A 24,769-nucleotide genomic window follows, 5' to 3' on the forward strand; every position below is an offset into this window, starting at 1 on the left:
TTTTTGAGATGTAAAAAAAAAAAGACATCATAAAAAAAATAAAAAGAGAAGAAGTAAACATAGGCCAAGTGTAGGGGGTGATAGTAAATTCCCCCCTCTACTTTTTGGTAAGGAGCTTCTCAGCACAAGCCAAAGTCATGGTGAGTTCGGATTTCTACCCAGGTGGGGTGCCTTCCCTCCTTATTATTTATGCTAAATCAGTTGAAACGTGGGAGATTCAAGCTTCAAGAGCCTTAAGACTCTCAGGGCTTTGAACTCCAAATTTTTGAAGTCCTCTATAGGTAATGCTTCGCTGTTTTTTCATGGACTAGCTAGCCCGTAGGGTTTTAGAGTTGTACTTAACCCTCTGAGCTTTGCAGAGTGAACGGCTTAAGCTTGGCGTTGTAAAGTGGAGGAAGTGTCCAAAATAATTCTAACGACTGAAGAAATTTTCTTCGATTGTGTGTTCTGCCGTTTCTCCCATCAACTCCGTCTCTGCATCGGTCTCAATCACTGGGAAACCGGTAAGAACCTTCTATGATGTCCTTGCCGATATGAACTTACGTTTCTTCTCATCCTTATACCCTAAAGAACTTCTTGTTCTCTGCAACTTACTCGTTCTGGTTTCACACGTTGGGGGGAAGCAGGTCACGACTGCTGAAGTTAAAAAGAGTTTTCCTTTTTATGGAGAACTCCTTGAATTAATGAAATGATGCTTAGTTTCATTCTGTAAGGTTTCTACTCCGATGCGTATAAATCCCCATGTGGGCTTCGGCAATCAGGCCGATTTCTCGTAAGAAATCGATATACCCTGTAATTATCCCTCTTTGCTTCGGTATCCCTATCCACTGCAAGTCAATTAAACCTTCACTTGTTGGATCCATTTGCTGAAGAAAAACCTGTTTCTACACAAAACCACAGTGACTTTCATGAAAATTTTATTGAATTAGATACATCTAGAGTTGTTCAAATATTATACGGTTTGAGGAAGGAACCCAATACTGCCCTTTTATTTTTCCGCCGGCTGAAGGATCATGGGTTCCAACACGGTGTTGAAACTTATTCGTCAATCACTCGAATTCTGTGTCATTCGGGTCTGCAGAGGAAGTTGGGATCTCTCTTTTCGGAGCTTGTTGGTTTGAAGGCAGATGAACTGGGTTTTGAAATGGCCACTCTCTTTGAGGCTCTATCTGAGAGACGTGAGTATGGAGTAGAGGGTGAAAGACGTGATTGTGAGGGAGAGACCCAACTTTCTAGTCCGTCAGTGGAGGCACTTGATGCATTGATCAAAGTTTATGTCAATCATCAGATGTTCGCTGAGGCTATTGATGCTTTATTCCAAACAAGAAGGCGTGGGATTCTTCCCCATGTCTGGACCTGCAATTTCCTCTTAAATTCCCTGACCGAACATGGTAAACTGGATATGGCCTTGGCCATTTATCCACAACTGAAGTTGCGAGGACTGATCCCTAATGTTTATACATATACTATTGTTATGAAGGCATTGTGCAAAAATGGGGATGTGGAAAAAGCCTTTGAAGTGTTGGAAGAAATGCAGAAAGCTGGGGTAACCCCTGATGACTTCACTCGTGGAACATTCATCAATGCATTGTGCTTGCGTGGTGAGTCTGACTTGAGCTATACGCTACTCCAAGCATGGAGGGTATCTGGGATCCAGTTGAATACTTTTTGTTACAATGCTGTGATTGAAGGGTTCTGTAGGGAGAAGAAGCTACAGAATGCTGAGATCGTCTTAAATGACATTGGAAAGCAAGGGTTGGTACCTGATGTATATAGTTACAGTAGCATAATTGATGGATACTGTAGTATTTGGAATTTACAGAGGGCCATTTGTCTCCACAATGAGATGGTGTCACTGGGTATCAGACCCAATTGTGTGATTGTCAGCTCAATCCTTCAATGCTTGTGTAGAATGGGTATGGTCACTGAAGCAGTGGATCAATTCATGAGTTTTAAGGACTCGGGAATTTTCCTTGATGGGATTTCATATAATATAGCAATGGATGCTTTATGTAAGATGGGAAAGATGGAAGCAGCTGTGGCATTGCTTGATGAAATTAAGGGTAAGAAGATGGTTCCAGATGTTAAACATTACTCCACTTTAATTAATGGGTATTGCCTAAAAGGGCAACTGATGGAAGCGGAGAAAGTTTTTGAGGATATGAAAGAAATGGGTGTTAAGGCCGACATTATAACTTACAACATACTTGCCAGTGGGTTTTCCAGAAATGGGCATGCCAAGAGGCATTCAGGCTTATGGATTCAATGGAGACCCAAGGTTTGAAGCCCAATGCTCTTACTTGCAGAATTATTATTGAAGGCTTGTGTTTTTCAGGTAAGGTGAATGAGGCAGAAGCTTTCTGGAATGGTTTGGAAATGAAGTGTATTGATACTTTTTCTGCAATGGTTAATGGGTACTGTGAAGCAAACCATGTAAGGAAAGCATATGAACTTTTTATTAGATTGTGTGACCAAGGAGTCCTTGTGAAGAGTGATGTCTGCTTGAAATTGCTCAGTAACCTTTGTGCAGAGTGTGATTCGGACAAAGCTCTAATTGTGTTTAATAGAATGTTGGCATTTGGTGTGAAACCCAACAAGAATGCAAAGGGGAAACTTCTAGCTGCTTTTTGCCAGGCCAGAGACATGAGGAGGGCCCGATATGTGTTTGACAATTTCGTTGAGAGAGGGTTAACCCGAGATGCCATCATGTATACCATAATGATAAATGGGTACTGCAGGATAAACTGCTTGCGAGAAGCCTGTGATCTGTTTGATGAAATGAAAGAGAAGGGGATTAAACCAGATATAATAACTTACACAGCTTTGCTTGATGGTTATTTAAAGGTATATTTAAGACAAGGTCGTTCTTCAATCTCTGAGGAGAGAAAGGAGCAAAAATTTGGGGCCTCAGCCCTGTGGGATGAGATGAAAGAGATGGGCATCGAACCTGATGTTATTTGCTATACCGTTTTGATTGATGGCCACTGCAAGATATATGACCTCCAGGATGCTCTTGCTCTTTTTAATGAAATGATGGAAAGAGGACTCACACCTGATGTTAAGACATATACTCCTATTGTGTCTGTCTATTGTAGTAATGGAGACTTGAAGAGTGCCATAAACCTTGTTGATGAAATGTTGTCCAAAGGGATACAGCCAGATCCCCGTGTTATCTCTCTTATTGAAGGCCCAAAAGGTTCAATTACAGCAGAGACTACCGATGACTAGAGGGGCTGAACAAATCCAAGTTGTTTAAATTGGCCATTTTCCTGCTAAAACGGTAAGATAACAAAGAGTTACATTGATTTCTAATGGTCTTTATCACCAAGAGCCCAGTTTTGGACAGTTTGAATGAGAATAGTGTCTCATACAATAGCCTAGTTTCCTAATCACACTTCTCATTTAATGGGGGAACCCTAACAACATATAGGCAATAGCATGTTTTCTGTTTTAGAGTTTCCCTTGGTAAAGAATGCTTTCCCCCCTCCCCTCTTTGAACCGTGTTGAGAATTAGCGCTAATCCCGAAAGGGATTAGCGTCAATTCCAGGACCCGATAGGGGCCTTTTGGTCGTATCGGGTCATATTTGGGTGTTTTAGGGTTGTGGTTTAGTGAGGGGCTTTTCTGTACTTTCTCTTTTTGTTTTGTACTATATATATACACTAAATTGACCTGCGATCAGTCATGACTGATCGCAGGCTGCTATGTTTCTGGACAACTTTCGGTCTCTCCTTCTTTCTTCTTCTTCTTCTCTTCTCTTCTTCTTCTCTTTCTGGTTTCTGGTTTTGGTTACAAGGTTTTATTGCAACAAACCGTAACGGCCATTCCAAAGCACTAACTTTAAAGCTTACATTAGTTAAAAGCAGCTCATGAATAGGGGTTATTTCGATTATAGGTGGATGTTCACCACAAAAGTGCAATCCTGAAAAATAAGAAGGGGCTTATGAAATGGTTATCCCCAATACCAGGATGCTGAGGTTTCTTACTAACTGCTAAGCTAACTTATCTTCTAAGTTTCTGGCTTGACATCCATGAGAATGGTAGCTTCATCAAGGCCATGGATCCAGTGAAAGAATCTTCAGGACCCCTTCCACAACCGCATCTGGCCTAGCACCATTGCTGATTCTAGATCCCCCTCTTCGAATTGTTGCTGCTTTCCATGACAGCAAGCCAGTCTAAGGAAGAGTAATGCCAGAATCTCTGCTCAATGGGATTGCAACCCAACAGGACTCGGAAACATTTACATCACTCTTCAGACTTTTTTTGTTCTTTGTTCTTTGTTTTTGTTTTTTTTTTTTTCTAGTCCCGCAGGCTCATATTGACTCCACAACCGCATGGACCGGTCATACCGGGGTTGAATGAGGACCATTCAACTTTACCGAAATCAGTGAAGAATACTAAACACCCCCGTATGAGTGGCCCCAAAGAGGTAAAAGGAGTCGAACTTAGAACCACATGCTTCCTGAGGCAAAGGTCCCATGCCAACTTGGCTACCCCCTTGGGGTTTATCACTCTTCAGATCATTCCCTGAAAGCTTCCACAATACTAGGTTGGCCTAGTGATGTAGGGGGTTCCTAGGTGACTAGGTTTCCTACAAGATTAACTAACTAGGTAGGGTAAACTCAAGGGACTTGGGTTGGACAGGATAAAGGAAGCTCAGCAAACAAGTTTAACTGCAAAATAAAGTGAGACCAATGAACAAAGTAACAAAGAGCAATAATAATCTAGGAAGAAAAACACATAAACTCACTCAAGTGTTAAGGGGGGACATGGGGTAGGGAACATAGCAGCAAACAATATTAGGTTATGACACTAGTCTATTAAGCACCAAAGATAGATAAAAATACCATATTATATGCTCCAAAATCAGTCATACTTGTAATAAGAAAACCAGCAGTATCTAAGGTAAAACAGTGGTGCAAATAATGATCAAACAATGGGATAAAAGGGGATGGTTTTAATGGAAGTTAATGGAGTAAATAATGAGGGGGTAATGGGAGAATGGGAATGTTCATTCTATACTTACTTGGTGCCTAGATCTGAGAATAAAAAAAACAACCCAGATTTTGAAGATGGTGTCCAGCAGTAGTCCAATTATTGAAAGGAGATCAGCAACACCCAGTTTTTGAAGTAAAGAATAGCAGCAACCCAATATTGAAGAAAAGATCAGCAGCAGTCCAACATCAAAGGGGAGATCTGCAGCAACAGTTCAGCACAAGGGGGAAATCAGCAGCAGCAGTTCAAGTTAGTAACCACAGTAGTTACAGTGAAAAAAAAAAAAAAAAAAGAGAGAAAGGCGAGAAGGAAAGAGGGAGGCCGAGAAACTAGTTACTAAAAAAAAAGGAAGGTAATCCTAGGGAATCTAAAAAAAAAAAAAATAGATATTAGGAAGTACAAAACTACTAAGTAAACACATCAAAGTAGGGTCCACCAGATCTGGACAGAATTTGGAAGGAGAGGGACTGATCCAGGCTGGAAAGGCTGGATCGAGCCTCCCTTTCTTCGCCTTTTCTTCTTCTTCTTCTTCTAATCCTCCAACCACAAGAAGGTTGGGTCTTCTTCTTCCTTCGGCTGTACATCTTGATGTCCCCATCACCTAGAATTCTTGAACAAAAACTATTGAACTTAAGGTGAGATGGGAAGCATCTGATCTTGAGCCAGTTCATGTGGAATCCGTGCATATCCCATGAATGATTTTGACTTCTGATCATTTTTTTTCTATAGCTTTATTCTTAAAAGCATATCCTGACCTGTATCTCCTATAAAGAATGAGTTCTTTGATGTCCCTGTAGGCTTGAAGTGAGTCAATGTTATTCTTAAAACCACCTTTATTTTGGATTTTTTTTTTTTTTTTTTTTTTTTTTGCTTGGTTCCATGTAGCCGTTAGAATTTCATTTATCCATGTATGAAGAACCTTTTTTATCTTTTTATTTTTGGTATAACAACTAAAATCTCAGCATCTTTAGTTGGCATTTTAGTTGGCCTTATCAGTAGGGCCTTTCTTTTCTTTCCTTTTGGGAAATACTTTTTGCCCTTAACAAAACCTCTTTTTTTCTGATTCCTAAAAGTTCCTATATTTATAAATCTGTCAAGCATTTTCTTATTTTTGTACATGGAAAACTGCACAGATATCAATATTTTGACCTATATACCTTTTTATTTGTAGTCTATATGGATATTCTTTACCTTTTGGATTTTTATGTCATTATCATGCTTCTCTCGCTACCAAGAGATTTATGTGGTTTTAAGTTAATGCATGTTTAAGTACAGCAATTAGATGCACCCTTCTCTGCTCCCCTCCAATTATCTTTCACTTTTTATTTTTGGGTGGCAATATGGGACAGGGGGCTTCCATATTGCTAGCCTTTTTCTTTGTGTCCGAGTCATAGTGCGGAAGGCTCCCGCCACTGTGGGGTCTGGGGAGGGTCATAATGTACACAGCCTTACCCTTGGTTCGTGGAGAGCCATATTCCTGACTCGAACCCGTGACCACTTGATTTCCTGACTCAAACCTGTGACCACTTTGCTCACATGTTATTAAAGCATCATTTAGGGTATTTCTTGGAACTTGGATCTTTTTCCCCCTTAACGTCATTTGTAACTGACATCTTTTAGGCACTGTCTGGAGTTGGTGAAGCCATCGATGTTAGGGCTCACATAACACAGAATACTGCCCTGAATGCTACTTTTAATACACAGTTCCTCTTCCAAATTGGAGTCTTCACCGCTGTGCCAATGATTCTGGGTTTCATCTTGGAACAAGGTTTTCTAAGGGTATATATTTTTCCTAGTATGCTATAACTTTGTTCTATTATATATTAGCTGATGTAGCTTGATCATAAAGTTTCCAGTTACATTTCTTATGTTACTGCCAGTAACTGATCATATTTTTGTTTGGCGTCCGATTTGTCTGCAACACAATTAGTAATTTCTTACGGCAGAAGGTGGAGATGTCAGTTCTTGCACTAAAATAATTATTCTGTTAAAAAATTGCAGCAAATCATCCCCATATCCTAGCATTATTACTGCATTTCCATTCATTCTTGATGTTTGAATTCATGTCGAGTGCTGATCTAGTCGATAAATTACACTAACATTGTTTTATATTTTTGCAGAAAGGAGATCCTTACTTGGCCATCTGTCTTTGGGGATTTATGTTTGTACATCCATTGTGACGATGACCCTTTGTCCTGTAATAAGTGCTCCACTTTTCAACAAGTTTACCCGTGAGTGATTAATTGTGCTTATGACCTATTTAGCTAAGTGATAGACTGCAGATTTTCATTAATAATTGATGTCAGTTAACCTTCTTCTTAGATTTCTTACATAGCTGCTTGTTTTCACCCGAAGACTTACAGGTACTTTTTTATTTTTCATATTTTAGGGTTGATTGATGATGAACTTTCCCTGGCTGTGCTGCTGCCCTCAGCTTTCTGACGGAGAACTAGGAGAGAAGATGAGAACCTTGCTTCCTCACTCTAGTTTCCTTTAAAAAAGATCTTTGTTGTTGATGGATCTATGAGGTCAAGCCATATCAATGTGAGGTTTGCATTTCAAGCTCACTGGGAGAATTAATCTCAAACAAGGAAGCAACACCAAGATGTGCTGCGTCTTCTTTGATCAGGTCTGCACTATTGAGGTCCAGATGTGTTGTCAATGCACTCTAGCTTTGTACTGCCACAAGAAGCCGAACCCCATACCATATGCTTGACTGCCCGTCTGCCTTTCTGTCACAGAAGCATTGTTAAGAGCAAGACCGTGGATGAAATGGATGGGGACACCAATGCCTCAAAGATGACGAGGTTGAAGAAGTCACAGACCTTTAGCAGGGAAAGCAGCAGCTCCAAGAGCTTGTCGGCTGTGGGTTCATTTGGGAAGATAGGTGGTTGTGGTTCAGGAAGGATTGCTGCTAACAATGGTGACTGGGTTGACAAGCCATGACCCAGGAAAATGCTCTCACATAAACTATATCTTTATTGTTAAGAAATAATCTCCCCTCTTCCCATTTCTCTCCCTTCAATGTCTATCTCCACTTGCATGCTAGGATACCAGATTTCCACATACAAGCAGAGTGGATTTTTCTTAAAATTCTCCTCTGTGGTTGCAAAAGCCTGAATCTGTGAGGCTCATTGTTCATTGTATTTTAAATCCTTCGGCTGCAGTTATTAATTGTTCATGTTTGTTGAGTTCTAATTTACTGAGGCATTAGTCTCTACTTTTGTTTGATCTCTCTCTCTCTCTCTAGGGTAAGAGGATTTATGATCCACATATGTCAAAATGATCCACAAATGCTAAAACAAAGGTGTACCCAGTGTTTTACATACTAATGGAAGAAAAAAAAGGTTTTTTGTTTGGTTTTTATCGGTTCCGTTTGCTTCAATCAGTCTTAACAGTATTGATTTAGGTTTTATACTGATTTCAAAAATGCCAAACCTGGAACTGTCTGATAAAGGTTTGGTTTTGGTTCAATGGTCTTTTGTTCATTTGTTCATTTGTTCATTTGTTCCGATCAGATTGGCTTTGATACAGAGGTGAAATAAAACATAGGAAAATCTCTAGGTTCTAATGAGCCTCACATCTCATGCCACGTATTGGCCTTTGAGTATGCTATCTACCTTTTTGGGAGTACACTTTGACCCTTTTTTCTCTGTTTTTTTTTCTAATCTCATGCCTAACAATGAAGTAGTGCTTTTTGTCAAACAAATAGCATGGATCTTGTTGACTAAATTATATTGCCATCTCTTGAACTTTGCTCTCAAAACAACACCCTTTCTTGTACTTTTAAAAATGATATGAACACACCCTCTCTAGTTTAAGAAAATGACAAAAATACCTACGTCATCAATTTTTCGTGATAAGTGATGATGTAATTGTTATTTATATTATGAAAGACTATTATACCCTCACCTAAAGCATCCAATTTATATCCAAACTCCCAAAGTACAATGACTATTTATCCTTTAGGCATCTTCAACATAACCCATCCTTAACTCTTTGAGTTTTGGTGAGATAAAAAAAAGAAGATAGGAATCGGGTGATTTACAATTATCCCACGATATTTTTGAGAAGATAGGGGAGAATCCGTGGTCCCTAACTAATCGTCTCAAGACGTATGTACCACTTCATAGTTAGTACTTACAGTTGTTTACGTTGTTGCTCGTGTAGACGTGCACAACCTTTTTTTAGTACACGTGTCAACAAATCCTAAAATCCTAGGTGGTAAGAAATCTATCTACTAATAGTTTAAATGACGAAATACTCTTTTTTTTTTAAGGTAAAGGAAATGACGAAATACTGAGAAGATAGAGAAGTGATCGGAGCTTCTGTTTGGTAATTCAAGCGATCTTTCCTTCCAAGTTCTTACGCTCAAAACCCACTTCGAGTTCATAAGGCTCATGAATGCCAAAAGGTTCCGATCTCATCCATCCGATTCTCAAACGAATATCTAACCGTTCGTTTTCCTTCTCTGTCGCTATAAAAGTCTCTCGGTAAGAGGTGGAAGATCCATTTCCCTAACCGTTTCAAAAATTTCCTCGTGGATTACGAATCGAGATACCAGAAGACGAGACAGATAGAAGAGGGAGGAGAGAGAGAGAGAGAGAGAGACAGACAGACGGACGGAGAGAAATTACATTACCTAACGTAATTCTGTTCAAAAATTTCTTCGTTTGAGAACTTCGAATCTGTTGTTTTACCCTGGAAGAATAAGGCTTCTAGGGTTTTTAGGGTTTTCCGTAACTCCAAATCTCCCTCTTTCAGGAAAAATTCTTTTCCAATTTAGCAATCTTAAGCAAGAAGTTGAATCCAAAATATCATTGTTTGTTTTCATTTTAGGTTCGTTTGGTACGATCTTGCTTTCCTAGGCGAGATCTGGTTATTGATTGAGTGTGTTGATCCGATGAACGATCAGTCTCAGATGATGAGTCAGTCTCAAATGTTGAATCGTAGTTATGGAATATGGCCGCGGCCACCTCCGTTGCCACAGCCGCCTGAAGATCCTGCTAAGTTTCAGAATACTTCGCGGCAGGCTTTCTTGGGAACGAAACCTGGAAGGGGCAATTGGAAAGGAAAAAAGGTCGTTGATAAACGGAAAGGGCGTAAAGAGAAGGGCGTGGTCAGTGGCAACGCTATCTTCGGTGGAGTTGGAAGTTATAAACCCCCAACCCTCCATGAATTACAGTCTCGGAACCGATTAAAAGCTCGTAGGTTCTATCCGAAGAAGAAGTTCAGTCGTTTTGCTCCATTTGCCCCGAGGAACACGACCTCTTTTATAATTCGAGCCAAGAAATCTGGTGGGATTGCTTCACTCGTCTCCCCCTGCCCTGTAACCCCAGCCGTTCTCCCAACTCCGATGTTTTCACCGTCAAGGGAGGTTCTTGGTGACATGGCCAAGGAAGAGTGGGGGGTCGATGGCTATGGATCAATGAAGGGTTTGATCCGGCTTCGATCGCCGGGTCATGAAATCCGTGAGGAGGTACGTGATGACGAGGAAGAAGAGGAAGGAGGAGGGTCCAGCGAGAGTGATGTGGAGGAGCATGTTGAGGTGGAGAGAAGATTGGATCATGATTTGAGCCGTTTTGAGATGATTTACCCAAACTGTGGCGACGAGCATGCGAACCTGTTGGAGAATCGTGTGGATGATCAGGACACGCACATAGCACAGCTGGAGGAGGAGAACCTGACACTGAAGGAGCGGATTTTCTTGATGGAGAGAGAGTTAATGGACTTGAGGAGGAGACTGCAATGCTTGGAGACGGGAAATCGAGCGCAGAATGAAAATCACCAGGAAGCGTCTGAGAACGTATCAGAGAATGAAGGGGGTGGGGATGTCTGTTCAGAGAAGAGCGTTGGCGACGGTGACTGATTTTAATCGTCTCGCGTTGATGTGAGTCTCTTCTCTGTACAGATTTTATCTGGGGATTCTTATCTCTTGATGTTTTCTGCACAAATTTCTGTATATATGACATCTTAGGACGTTAGCTTTGTCTACTTTTCTTCCTTCTTCTGTTCTGTTTGTTAATCTGACCATGTTCTTAGTAAACTTCTGAACTATAATCCTGATCTGAAAAACGAAAAAGGGTTACACTACTGTGTAGACCATAGACCCGACCACCTGTTCCTCAGATGTTACAGATCTGTTTATAGCATTTTATTATCCCTGTTTCGAAAGGGCAAGTAAGAAACTTGTAACAATTGCAGATCTTGATTCATTTGCTTTTTCTCATGCAAACATGGAGCATGTGTTTTTAGCTTTTGCTGAAAGATCATTTAGCTTCAATCAATGATGAATTGCGATCAGATATTAGCTACATATTACAAACTGTCTGAATTGCTTGGCATGGAAGTTATAGGAACCTTGTTTTGGGTTCATCCACCGCTGCAAGGAATATTTTGTTTATCATTTATATGTATCTATTGGGGTCAAATTTATATTCTTTCTTTTGAGAGTCCTCTTGCACCAGAGATTTGGCCATTTGGGTATTATTTGCTGTAGTTTTGGAAGCTCGTAATCTACGAGGAACTCGTCCGTGGCAGACCATAGAGGAGGGGATTCCCCTGCAACTTCAATCACCAGTAGCTCGCACTCTTCGATTTAGTCTACCTTGGCTATCGTCAATTCAGTCGTCCATGGTCGAGGACTACCTGTGCTTTTATAGATCCGAGACATTGACCTTTTTGGGATTTCAGCTTCAGCTCGGTTGGGGACTGAGGAGCTTGTGGATGGTGGATGGTGGTGGCGGTGGCTGAAACTTTGAGAGGTGTAGGAACGCTGTGAAATGCCCTCCCTCGAATGGGGATCCAATGTTCTTGGTATTATTATTGCTTTTATTATTATTTTTTCCCTCACACAGTTTGGTAGTGAAATTGATGAAAGGTGTATTACTGGCTCACAGAGTTGGAGTGTGGGGTTCTCTCCTAGTCCTGTGATCGAACCTAATCGTTGTCTGGTGGAGATGAGGGTCCAGGAGTACTAGGGAGTAGAGACCAACAAACGAAGGGTTGATATGAGATGATGTTGTCGGTTGGCGTAATGCGACGGGGATTTCCTCGAATACAAGGAAGGAAAGAGAATCGGGTTCGCGTTCGTTGTCAAGTTTCAACGGCTTACCCAAAAGGCCATTCGAATGAATCAACTAAACTAATTTGGAGGTGGAATTATTCAAATAATAATAAGTTTGTCAACTGGAGAAAGTTTTCCTTTCACCCTCCACTGCCATTTAAGTATTCTCCTTTTTATTGACAAGATTCGAAATGCCAAATGTTGTGGGTCCACCTAACTACCATAAGTGGCGGGTGAAGTGAGTATGGGTTGGGTGCGTGATTTTGTTTTGGTAAACTTTGGATTCGGGGCTTAGTGAAAGAGAGGTAAAAAGATCCTCTCCATCAAGCCCAGGGATCTGGGCGTCATCCCATGGCTGGGTGACCTGGGGACGCATGTCCGGGTCTTCCAGCCATGGGATGGCTCCCAGTCCCTGGGGAGAGGAGATGATTCAAAAGAAAGGGCTAAGGGCCCGTTTGATAACGTTTCTGCCGTTTCTGTTTCAAAAAACGACAAAAACATAAATTTCCATTTCTAGAAACAGAAAAAGAATTGAAGGTGTTTGATAAGTCATGTTTTTAGAAGTCGATGGTAACCAGTGAAAGAATTGCCACAAGTCGTTTCCAGAAACGGCGAGAAACAAGTTGAACTTGTTTCGCCTGGGTCGTTTCTTGAACCATAAATAAGTAAAAATTTCTATATCTATTTCTAAAAATAAGTGAAACGAAACAGTTTTATCAAACGCTTTTTGCTCCGTTTCTGCTATTTCTGGAAACAGAAACGGCAGAAACGCGTTTCTTGAAACGTTATCAAATGGGCCCTAAGTTTTCGCCCCCCCCCTCTTTATTTACTCTACTGATGATGTGATTGGATTTCTTTATCATCTTTAATAACAATCACTTATTGTGTAGATTCAAAAATACCCCTCTCTATGCCAATACAATGGTGTCAATAGTTGTGGTGATGGAATTCTTACTTTCATCGAAGGGTAACGAGAAACTTGGTTCGAAGAGAAATATTTTCAAGAGCTCGAACCAAAATTGGGGATTTTTAGCTTGAGCCCTTAGCTGCTGAAAAGAATATTACTTGGTTGTGCACCCCTATTGTGATACCCTACTTTTAAAACCTAGTTTAATTACACAGTTGACCCGGTTTAACCATGCAGGACCCGAACCAGAGAGGGTTAAGGCGGATTCCTTATGGACCATGATGGCAAGGGTGACTTTGAACACAGGTTGGCCAAACAAGTTCGAGTCAGGGCCAGAGGAGACGGGTGTACCCAAGCCATGTACATACACGTATCATAAGGCCATGTACGGGTAATACTGGTATGTAGCTGTATCCTAAAATATATACGTATAATATACCTTGTGCCGAGAGTGAGATACATGCCGAGAGTCGAATTTCATCGAAATCTCACTTGTTGGCTAAGTTTCAACCAACAGGTGGGCAGTCACAGGAGGGCGAATCCACCCACCTGAGTGACCCACCCATGTGGTTACTAAATATCCTCTAAGTATAAATAATACTTTTTGTGTTTCTCCTTTTCCCATTTAATGCATTAAGGAGTTGGTGAGAAGAGTAAAGAGGAGAGAGAAAAGAAAGGAAAGGAAGAAAAGAGATCGAAGAAGAAGAAAAGGAAAGAAAGAGGAGGAAGAAATGGTTTTAAGCGACGCCGAGGTTTGACCTTCTTATTCCAACACTGGAAAAGTGATCCCCAACACGAGACCTACGATTTGAGGTGAGCGAAGGCTATACTTCTTAAACTTTCACCAAACCCTAAATGAAACCCTTGATTTGGGTAGAGTTCCTTGAGATCTTGTTAATCCCACTTAAGATGATGAATCTAAGGTTTGATAGATGGTCTATGTGTTAATTTTGAAGGTTTAAAGAAGTGTTTACAAGATTTAGGAAGCATTGATGGTTTCTTGAGCTAAGAGATGATTTTGGGGTTTTGGAAAAGTTTTTGAGCAAAGAAGGTAAGATGGCTTTTCAATCCTTAAATCTAACTTAGATCTGGGTTAGAATCATTTTATAAGACCTTAGATGTGTGGAAAAGGTGATTAAAACAACCCCATTTGGTTTCCCCAATGTTGGGGAACGTTTCAAGGAAGAAGGCAGTTTTTCGTCCCCACCGGTGGGCGAGGACCGGTGGGCAAACCCGCTCATCTGAGGGTGCCCGCCGGTAGGACCGGTGGGCAAGCCTTACCCACTTGAGAAGACTGGAGGGCAAGGACCGGTGGGCAAACCCGCCCACCTGAGAAGACCGGTGGGCGATCTCAGGTGGGCTGTCTGGCCCACCTGTTGGCCCCCCAACGTGATTTTTGTGTCCGAATGGGCCTAAAACGGACGAGCAACCTTCTTTTATGATTTTAAACATCAAAACTTGCTAGTTTTGACACCAAAGTGGCGAAATACTAACCCCATTCACTTATGATAGGTTCATTAGAAACTTACGTTTCTCGCGTCGGATCTTACTCGTGAGTTTTTGTACGCAACAAGTAAGTGGGGAGAGGACAAGTAAGTTTCTCGCACCGAGCGTGAGTTTTTGTACGCAACAAGTAAGTGGGGAGAGGACATTTGGATTTATTTTAAGGCTTGTTTTGCACCATTAAATTGTATATAGACTAGCCATGTAATCATGCAAATTATGTGTAGATTAGTCATCCTCGTATGCCATTTGTGTGCATTTGCTTGTGCATTCTAAATTAATGATTTATGATATGTGTGTTTTGATTTACATTCTCAATGTTAAATGATTGATGTGCTTATGTGATGAATAGTTAAATTGTTATGCATGATGCATTATTAGACTAGACGTCGCAGTCGGCTTAGAAACAAGTGCATTGGTGGCCCGTGGAATGGGACGAGGTGGCACTATACGATCGTACTTTGTCATATAGGAGCATGCGGTTTAGGATTATCATTTCCCCGTGCTACGACCCTTCCCAACAGGGGTTGACGTGTTGGGTTATCACTTGGGGGAAGCAGTGGTCGCGATTGTCGGGTCACTGTGGCGGTTAGACATACGCCCGACTGGTCATTAGGACAGTCGGTAACCTCAGTGGTATGTTCAAGAGGGCCAATCATACTGCTTTTAAATTGCTGAAGTCAGCACCTTTACTTTCTGTCATTTACTTTTATATTGAGAGCCGGTGGTCGGCATGCTTTATTTTTTTGAGTACTCACGGTGGGCCTTCTCCGACAACCCTATGGGCATATCGGGGGATGGAGTTTGCGGCTCGTACCCAGGGCATACGCGCTGTCACACCCCGTTCACACAGAACCCGACCGGTGACTGGGTTAACTCCGGTTAACCCAAACTTGCCAGGATCATCTGATACAGTACCCAACCACAACATACACACATCTAAGATAATGTTTAAAAATTCAGCGGAAGACTTAATTTACCTGTAAACACCCCCAATATACTTGATACTCAAATTGTAGTATATAGATAAATACATGTGGGCCAGCAAGCATGATATTTACATAAAAAAAATAACAATTCACTCATCAAGTACACAAAAAGGGGTTGCCAAAAGAATCAAAAAGTAAAACCCAGCACGGTATCAATACTGTGGTCCCGCAGCACAGCCCATGCACGAGCAATCCATGCCGTGCTCATATTCCTCGGGGACCCACCAATCCTCTTCGGGGAATTCAGCTGTGGGGCCCAACCCTTGATCTTCAGGCTGGTGACCTGCAAAATCATCTAAAAGAGGTGTATATGTAGGATGAACTCACTAGCTCAGTAAGTGAAAAGATGGACCACACAACAATCACAACCATATGCAATATGTGCTATGCAATTTATTTTAAATCACATCCACCTAAACAACATTACTAAGTCTTGGGTTTAGTGCTACTACAACCATAGTGCGGATATACTCCAGGTACGAGCCGCAAACTCCATCCGGCGATATGCCCATAGGGCTGTCAGAGAAGGTCCACCATGAGTACTCGGAAAAGTAAAGCATGCCGACCACCAGCTCTCAACATAAAAGTAAATGACAGAAAATAAAGGTGCTGACTCTAGTAATTTAAAAGTAGTATGATTGACCCTCTTGAATATACCACCGAGGTTACCGACTGTCCTAATGACCAGTCGGGCGTATGTCTAACCGCCACAGTGACCTGACAACCGCGGCCATTGCTTCCCCCCAAATGGTAACCCAACACCTCAACCCCTGTTGGGAAGGATCGTAGCACGGGAAGATGATAATCCTAAGCCGCATGCTCCTATATGACATAGTACGATTGCATAGTGCCATCGCGTCCCATTCCACAGACCACCAATGCACTCGTTTCCAAGTCGATTACGGCATCTAGTCTAATAATGCATCATGCACAATGATCCCATCATTCATCACATAAGCACATCATCATTTAGCATTGAGAAAGTAAAACACAACACAAATGTCATAATCATATGAGGATGGCTAAGCTACACATAATTTGCATGATGAGATGACTAGTCTAGATACAATTTAAATAAATGCCAAACAAGCCTTAAAATAAGGCCAAACGTCCTCTCCCCACTTACTTATCATGTACAAAGACTCACGCCCGGTACAGGTGAGATTTGACGCGAGAAACGTAAATTTTGGTGAACCTACTATAAGTGAATGGGGTTAGTATTTCACCACTTTGGGGTCAAAACTAACAAGATTTGATGACAAAATCATGTTTAGAATCATAAAAGAAGGTTGCACGTCCGTTTTGGGTCCATTCGGACACAAAAATCACGTTGGGGGCCTCTCAGGTGGGTCGGACAGCCCACCTGTCACGGCCCACCGGTCTTCACAGGTGGGCGGGTCGGCCCACCGATCCTGACCCACCGGTCCTAGCCGAGGGCTTGCCTTCTCAGGTGGGTGCCCTCAGGCGGGCTATGCGGCCCACCAATCTCAGCCCACCTGAGAGGGCGAAAAACGCCATTTTTCCTTGAAACTTTCCTCAACCTTTGGGGAATCAAATGGGGCATTTTCAATCACATTTTCCACACATTCAAAGTCTTATAAGATGATTTAACCTATATCTAAATTATATTTAAGGATTGAGGAGCTATCTTACCTTCTTTGCTCAAGAACTTTTTCAAAAACCCCAAAATCACTTATTGGCTCAAGAAATCACCAATGCTTCACAATCTTGTAAACACTTCCTCAAATCCTTCAAAATCAACACATACACCCTCTATCAAACCTTAGATTCATCATCTCAAGGGGGATTTACAAGATCTCAAGAAACTCTACCCAAATCAAGGGTTTTACTTGGATTTGGTGAAGGTTTAAGAAACATTGCCTTTGCTCACCTCTAATCGTAGATCTCGTGTTGGGGATCACTCTTTCGGCGGCGGAATGGGAAGATCAAACATTGGCGCCGCTTAAATCCATTTCTTCTTTCTCTTCCTTCCCCTTTCCTCTTCTCCGTTCTCTTTTCTCCCTTATTTTCTCTCTCCTCTTTACTCTTCTCACCAAATTCCTTAATGTAATAAATGAGAAAATGAAAAACACAAAATAATGCTATTTATACTTTCTAAAACAACTAGTAACCACATGGGTGGGTCATTCAGGTGGGCGGATGCGCCCACCTGTGACCGCCCACCTGAGGGCCAAAAATTGGCCAACAAGTGAGATTTTGATGGAATTCGACTCTCGGCACACGGTATATTATACGTATGTGCTTTAGGATACAACTACATACTAGCATTATCCATACATGGCCTTATGATACGTGCATGTGTACGGCTTGGGTACACCCGTCTCCTCTGGCACTGACTCGGACTTGTCTGGCCAACCTGTGTTCAAAGTCACCCTTGCCATCATGGTCGATAAGGAAGCCGCCTTAACCCTCTTTGGTTCGGGTCCTGCATGGTTAAACTGGGTTAACCGTGTAATTAGACCGGGTCTAAAAAGTAGGGTATCACGCGCGTACTGTGGTTGTAAGTAGCACAAAACCAAAGACTTAGTAATGTTGTTTAGGTGGATAAGATTTAAAATGAATTGCATAGCATATAGTGCATATAGATGTGATTGTTGTGTGATCTTTCTTTTCACTTACTGAGCTAGTGAGCTCATCCCACGTGCGCACCTCTTTTATATGATTTTGTAGATCACCCGCCTGAAGATCAGGGGTCGAGCCCCACAGTTGAGTTTCCTGATGAGGATTGGTGGGTCCCTGAAGAGTATGAACACGGTGCTGATTGCATGTGCGAGGGCTGTGCTGCGGGACCGCAGTAATGATGCCGTACAAGATTTTGCTTTTTGATTCTTTTAATGACCCCTTTTTGTGTATTTGATACGTAAATTGTTATTCTTTTTGTGTAAATATCATGCTTGCGGGCCCACATGTACTTAGTTATATACTACAATTTGGGTATCAAGTATATTAGGGATATTTACAGGTAATTTAAGTCTTCCGCTGAACTTTTGAACACTTATCTTAGATGTAGGTATGTTATGGTGGAGTACTGTATCAGATGATCCTGACAGGTTTGGGTTAATCGGAGTTAACCCGATCACCGATCCGGTTCTGTGTGAACGGGGTGTGACACCTATGCCTTGAAATAGATGTGAAAATATTATCCAATATCTTTCCCTATTGATTTTATATTTTATTTCACTTTTGGGTTCGGATCACTACCTAGGCATGTGGTTATTGTGTCAATGTAAGGCCAACCGAAAGAAGGCACACATGCATCCAAGGGGTATGTTGGTCAATTTACCATCCTGTCTCTGGGAGTGCAACCAGGTAGACATGAGGTTTACTTTCCTACTATAAATTTCAGCCTCATTAAATGTAGGAAAATAATAAAACGTCGAAAGTGATCCGTAATTTTGGCCATCCACCGTCTGACTGGAACACCGGATCGTCCATCACAGGTTTTTTCACAGGAAATATCCACTCGTACTCGATCGACTTACATAGTTACATTACACCAGAGCCAGAGTGAACATCTTCTGAAATCTGAACCTCCCAAACGGGAAGAAGTAGATTCTTGGCCAAATGTAATCTCTCCCACTCACACAAGATAACTGCACCCATAACTTATCGGTTTACAGTTGAATTTAAGAACTTCCCCATTGTTTGTGATATTGATTCTGGTTCGTCTTGAATATTTGCTGGATGAAGAGCGAATGATGTTCAGAGTAGAACAGTTTCTTGCTTCCTCTGCTAGACTGGTCTCAATACCCCCAGTGACTCGATGGAAACCCCTTTGGAGCAGTAGGTTTTCCTTCTCGTCAATTGTTGCTCAGTCAACATCGTCAAAAGCCGCTGAGGTATCTCTCGATTTATTTTAACGAAGATGAACAACTGGCCTGAATTAGGTTGCAGTAATTCGTTCTTGTTGTTGACAATTTTTTCTGTTATAATTTAGCAATAATATAATTAGATTCTTTTTTGTGGATTTGTGCGGATAGGTTTGTGTGTTCATATTATTCAATTTTTGTTTCCTGCCTTTATATGTTACTTTATCTTCTCTAATCCATCCATATTGGATCCTCGTTGGTGATTTTATATGAATTTGATAGAATGGGGATAGGAGTTGAATTTGATTGACGTTCCTGTTTAGAAGAACAGAGTCTCACTCTCATAGTTGTGATATATACATTACTTATGAGTTCTTAAAGCTGTCAGATGTTTTTATTGTAATGGAGGTGGTTTTTATGGTCAGCAACCGGTGAGAATACTAGGTGGATGGGCACCTAGTTTTACCACATGGCAGTTCAAATGGGGCTGAAATTTTATGGACATGTAGACCCCAAGGTCTGCTGATCACATGTCACGTTTCTGCCTAATTGAAGTTGGCCAAGTGGCAGACAATGTGTTGAAGAATCTGGGACTAACAAGAGGATGTACAGGGCTACTGAGGGTTGTCTGGATATACATGAGAGGCTATGCACCTGCTATATTGTTCAAAAATTTGAGGTGGGAGGACAGATGAAAATTCATAAAATACTTACCTTACTTATGGGTCCTTTCAAGGACAAGTTTGTTGGCCTTCCACTTGGGATTGGTTGATCAACCTAGGTCTTTGAGAAGAAGATACAAATAGAAAAAGAAGAAAGAAAGGGAAAAGAGGAAGTGACCGTTTTAACTTTTCTTTTCTTGGTTATGCACAATGGCAATAAATACTATACCATGGATCATTATAGAAAAGAAGCAATTTGTTTTTTCTATATGCATATAAGATACTAATGTACTCTACTTCTGCTTTTGCTAATGTTTGGGCTTCCCATGGAAATGTTGTTATAGAAATGTTTGGGCTTCCCATCGAAATGTCGTTATAGCTAATGGCCCCTTTAAATCCATCCATGCGTTCACTTTGGTAGCTGTTGAAAAGGGACTTCTCATTCTTAATATTTATTTGTTTGGTATGTACTATCTTTCTTCTCTCTCCCTCTCTCTCTCTCTCTGTGACGCTATATCTATTCAGAGCAATGAGACTATCTTTCCATTCAATGTTTTATAATAAATGGGTTGGTTCTGTGAGTGTATTCTTGAGAAAGAAGAAAATTGGCCCGAAGTTTTTAAATCGGTCATTATTCTATTGTTCTTATGCTTCCCTCCTCCCCTTTTTCTTTTCTTTTTGATTTTGGATTTTCTTTAGTAGTTTTCATTTGATTGGAGCTCGGATGTGCTATTGGGAGTTGACCCAAATATAGAATTGGATAGTTAAATCTTTTTAATTAATGATTGTATAAGCGATGATAGAGTTGTACTTGGAATGCATCTGTTTAGAAGCAAGCATCTGTCTTTCACTGAGATTCCTGTGGATTTTTGGAAGCTAGGAGATCCTTTGAAAAAAAAAAGGAGGGCGGGGGGTGGGGAAGGGGGAGATAGATTATAGCTGGTCTAATTATATGTACACTTTTCAAATATTTTTAGCAATTATTTTGGTTATTTCTAATGCTGGTGACCATTGCTATACTTTATACAAGGAAATAGCCTTTTTTTTTATATATTTATTTTTAATTGTAAGAGGCTATTATGTTTTAGAATTGACTAGAATATGCAGATTATTTGAGACTCATTTTTCCTTTTAATATTGTAGATCTTCATGTTTTGGTATATAGGACGTAAATGGTTGGGGTTAACTACTTTAGGCCATTCCTACAACTCCTTAAATGCAAAGTTGTGACAATTATTTTAACAAATAAAAAATAGTACCTTTTTTTTTTTTTTTTTTTTCTAACTTTAGGTCGTAATAATTTACATTTTATGCAGCCCCAAATGGGTAAGATCAAATTCTGCCAGTGGTGTGGTGGCCCTATGAAGCATGCTGTTCCTGATGGAGATGAAAGGGTGAGAGCTATTTGCACAATTTGCAGCAAAATTGCCTATCAGAATCCAAAAATGGTACAAACTTGTTCAAGTGTTTCTACATTTTGCATATTCAATCTTTTGTACTGATCTTAATGGATTGGGGTCTAAAGTATGTGTTGAATGGGTGGAGGGTTCAGGCTAAAACTCCTAATGATGAAGAATGTTGGGCTTCTCTCCTTGAAAAAGGGTGGGTAGTACTTTTTACTTATTTTAAATAGCTGCCCAAATGAAAATAGTTCTGAGATTTGTGCCAATTGTAGGGACTGTTCTGCATATTTTTTTCGTAGAGGTTCTGTTACCTTGTGTGGCATAAAGGTTGTTTTCCTCTTTTCCTATTTTTTGGTTCTTTAAATTTTTGGGATTGCTTCATCCTTAAGAACATTCTTGTCTTCTCAATAATATGCACCCATTGTAAAGGTTCAATACAGAGCATCAATATCATTACTATCATTAACACCATCATCATTATTTATTATGTTGGTTGATCTAGGTTGTTGGTTGCCTAGTTGAACATGACAACAAGGTTCTACTTTGCAAGCGTAACATTCCACCAAGTCATGGCCGTTGGTATGTTTTATACGTGAAGAAATTATGAACTGCATTGTAATTTTTGGGCTTTGTCTTCTTCTTTCTATTCCCCACTCTCCTCTTCTTTACCGAAGATTTACTTATTGTTGCTAATTCTATTTGTTTCATTGCAAACTTGGCTTATGAAGCTGTGACATGTTCTCCATTCTTAATTTAAAATCTGGATGCTACCACAGGACGCTTCCTGCTGGCTTCATGGAAATTGGGGAGTCTGCTGCAGAAGGAGCAATGAGAGAAACTCGGGAAGAAGCAGGTGCAAAGGTGGAAATAATATCACATTTTGCTCATCTGGATATTCCTCGTATTGGCCAAGTGAGTGAAAAATGCCTCATTATTTATGTTAATTTTGACTTTATTTGGACATGCTAGATGTTCCTTTATTTCTTGATGGTATATGTGGAACAGAGTTACATCATTTTTAGGGCGAGGTTGGAGAAGCCCGAGTTTTCACCTGGTGCTGAGTCAATGGAGTGCCAGCTTTTTAAACTGGAAGATATACCATTTGATTCTCTGGCTTTTTCATCAATGTTGGTTACATTGAACTTGGTATGTGGTGGCTCAGATGTTAATCCTGTTCTCTCTCTCTCTCTTAATTAATGCACCTAAACATAGACAACAGTGTTTATCATGTGTCAATGAAATTATCATCATTAAGTCAATCTAGTCTAATAAATGCATCTTATCTTCTGTGGCTACAGTATGTTCAAGATATCAAGTCGGGAAACCTCAAGTTTCACTTTGGCATCATAAACAAGAGGTATTTTTGTTGTACTTATGGACGCCCCCAACACACACACACACACGACCCCACCACACCCCACCACCCACCCCCCCCCCCCCCCCAACAAAAAAAAAAAAAAAAAGGAAAAAAAGAAAAAATGTAGGATGAATTGTGTTTCTCCTGGGAAACGATCAAATAAATTCATTTATACTGTGGAAGTTGTATCTGTGACTATTATTCTGTTGTAAGCATTTATTTCCCCTCTTCTGGCTGGGCTTGCAGGATTTCTCTAGTCATTTCCATTTAACAAGAAATGAGTAGAAATTTTTTGGTCCAATGGGTTTATGAGACTTTCTTTTTGTTTGATGTTGCCTTGCAGAGAAGGCACTGGTCCCTTGGATATTCATGCCTACACTCTTGATTCCCATTTGACATCTGATGATTCCCTTTGCCATTCTTTCTTTGTGAAGTATGAAACATAGGGAGAAGAATTGCAGATGTGATGCTTAAAGTTAGCATTGGAATTCTTCTTCATACTTCTGTGGAAAAGAGAGGGAACTGATGGCACTACACAGTTGATGAACAAGGTCAACAAATAGTGAGAATATCAGGATAGGGCCATGGATAGATGATTGTAAGGGTGTTCTGATGTTTTCCCTGTTGATTGCAGATAAATTTGTTACTGTTATTCAGTTACTTTGTACATTGCACTGCTAATTTTTTGAATGAATGAAAAGAAAAATTGTACTTTTCATTTTCTACTTCCATTGTCTGTGTGGGAGGACAAGTTTGTGGCTAGTGTGTTATAATAATCATGTGAAAATGTTCTCTTCTGCAATGAAGCTATTGCCCTTTGATACGACATTCTCACCATTTATGAAATAATCTCTGGAGAAAATGTAAAGTTTGGTAAATATTCTCTGTGGGAGCTCTTCAAAGGTGGCGGGGAAGATTAATCTCCATCCTTCTAGGGTACAGATCTACTTGGGGAAAATGTGAGTATATTTGCACTCATATAGTTATTGAGGAGTCTAAAACCGAAACTAGATTTAACAATTGGCGAACCTGTACCCTTTTCCAGATTAGTTGAACTCTCTTATTAAAGCTGTCCCAATTTATGTCATATGCTGCATATACCTAAACTGCTACTAAGAGATGCTGAGAAAAAGCCTGTAATATCCAGTGGGACATGCTGCCTCAAACAACACATTTTATAAAAATTGTGGCTGGTTGGTCTCGAGCCTTTAATTTCAGTTTTGATTTCGTCTCAAATTCAGTTGGATTACTGGATCCCATTCAGTCTTCGTGCCTGAGTTTCAAAATAAAATACCATCCACATTGTTCCTTTGTGGAGACTTGAGCTATTTCCTCCTCTTGGGTGTCAAAGGGTTTTCTTCGGGGTGAATATATATATATTTTTTTCCCAGTGTTTGGGATCGGTACCTTGAAATAACTATTAGTATAGGATCTGATCAGAAAAATGGATACCAATTTTCTCATTGTATACATTGGCCCCATTACACTACGCATTCTGATGATGATGTTAGGACCTTGATTGATCCAGAGACCAATCAACAGAATGATGCTCACTCTTCACTGAAAAAAGGTTCATGCCATCCAGCTGCTTCATCTGCATGATCAGGTCCACACTGTTTCCTCAGCTTATTCTTTGATTTCAAGGCAGATTAATAGCATTTCGAACATAAAGTCTCTTGGCTTGATGATCTGATACAATTTATTTTCCATGTTTTCAAAATGTAATGCAATTTTTTGAACACATGGAAAATAAATTGAACAGATCATCAAGCCAGTGGTTGATCACTTTGGATGGATGGGAATCGGAACAAATGGGCTCAATTTGTTCCAATTCCCATCCAGTACCCCATGCAGTTTGGTTTGCATGGCAACAGTTCCTCAGTGGGTGATCACCTTGGATGGGAATTGGGACAAATTGCCTCAGTTTTATCTTCTCTGAACCCCACAGCCATCTAATTTCTATGAATTTACAATCATCTCTGCTTCAGTGTTTTCTATGAAATATGGTTTGTGTGTAATGAAAAATTTCAAGGTGGGTTTGTCAGCTGATGCGAATGG

General features: G+C 40.5%; 3 protein-coding genes across 6 annotated transcripts; all 3 read left to right on the plus strand.

The window, feature by feature from the left end:
- Nucleotides 1-796: 796 nt before the first annotated feature.
- LOC122090071 (pentatricopeptide repeat-containing protein At2g26790, mitochondrial-like) lies at nucleotides 797-8,225 on the plus strand (the record flags this gene model as incomplete). The annotated part of the gene is given in 5 exon segments (XM_042659907.1): nucleotides 797-2,234; nucleotides 2,237-3,280; nucleotides 6,615-6,773; nucleotides 7,115-7,225; nucleotides 7,384-8,225. Coding segments are annotated over 2 exon segments (2,430 nt in total), but the record flags the coding sequence as incomplete, so codon positions are not given.
- Nucleotides 8,226-9,345: 1,120 nt separating this feature from the next.
- LOC122090157 lies at nucleotides 9,346-11,209 on the plus strand. The gene has a single exon (XM_042660006.1). It carries the CDS (start codon nucleotides 9,898-9,900, stop codon nucleotides 10,861-10,863), a length of 966 nt encoding a protein of 321 aa, XP_042515940.1. The 5' UTR covers nucleotides 9,346-9,897; the 3' UTR covers nucleotides 10,864-11,209.
- Nucleotides 11,210-18,649: 7,440 nt separating this feature from the next.
- Nucleotides 18,650-23,436, plus strand: LOC122088429 (nudix hydrolase 23, chloroplastic-like). 4 transcript variants are annotated; one of them, XM_042657697.1, is made up of 8 exons: nucleotides 18,682-19,046; nucleotides 19,171-19,319; nucleotides 21,268-21,399; nucleotides 21,857-21,933; nucleotides 22,131-22,266; nucleotides 22,360-22,500; nucleotides 22,653-22,711; nucleotides 23,055-23,436. In XM_042657697.1, the coding sequence occupies exons 2-8, from the start codon at nucleotides 19,176-19,178 to the stop codon at nucleotides 23,155-23,157; spliced, it is 792 nt and encodes a 263-aa protein (XP_042513631.1). In that variant the 5' UTR covers nucleotides 18,682-19,046; nucleotides 19,171-19,175; the 3' UTR covers nucleotides 23,158-23,436. The 4 variants fall into 4 exon arrangements, with proteins under 4 accessions (XP_042513633.1, XP_042513631.1, XP_042513632.1 ...); XM_042657698.1 differs by having other exon boundaries at nucleotides 18,682-18,920; XM_042657700.1 differs by lacking the exon at nucleotides 18,682-19,046 and adding an exon at nucleotides 20,296-20,414 and having other exon boundaries at nucleotides 19,181-19,319.
- Nucleotides 23,437-24,769: the final 1,333 nt, after the last annotated feature.

The sequence above is a fragment of the Macadamia integrifolia genome, chromosome 9 (assembly GCF_013358625.1).
Source record: "Macadamia integrifolia cultivar HAES 741 chromosome 9, SCU_Mint_v3, whole genome shotgun sequence".
Lineage (NCBI taxonomy): Eukaryota > Viridiplantae > Streptophyta > Magnoliopsida > Proteales > Proteaceae > Macadamia > Macadamia integrifolia.

Bases quoted from the DNA above. Each gene is read 5' to 3' on its own strand.
- LOC122090157 (XM_042660006.1), top strand. From the start codon at position 9,898: ATGAACGATCAGTCTCAGATGATGAGTCAGTCTCAAATGTTGAATCGT.
- LOC122088429 (XM_042657697.1), top strand. From the start codon at position 19,176: ATGATGTTCAGAGTAGAACAGTTTCTTGCTTCCTCTGCTAGACTGGTC. The intron at 21,934-22,130 runs GTATGTTTTATA...ATGCTACCACAG, and splicing joins CCACCAAGTCATGGCCGTTG to GACGCTTCCTGCTGGCTTCA. The intron at 22,267-22,359 runs GTGAGTGAAAAA...TATGTGGAACAG, and splicing joins ATATTCCTCGTATTGGCCAA to AGTTACATCATTTTTAGGGC.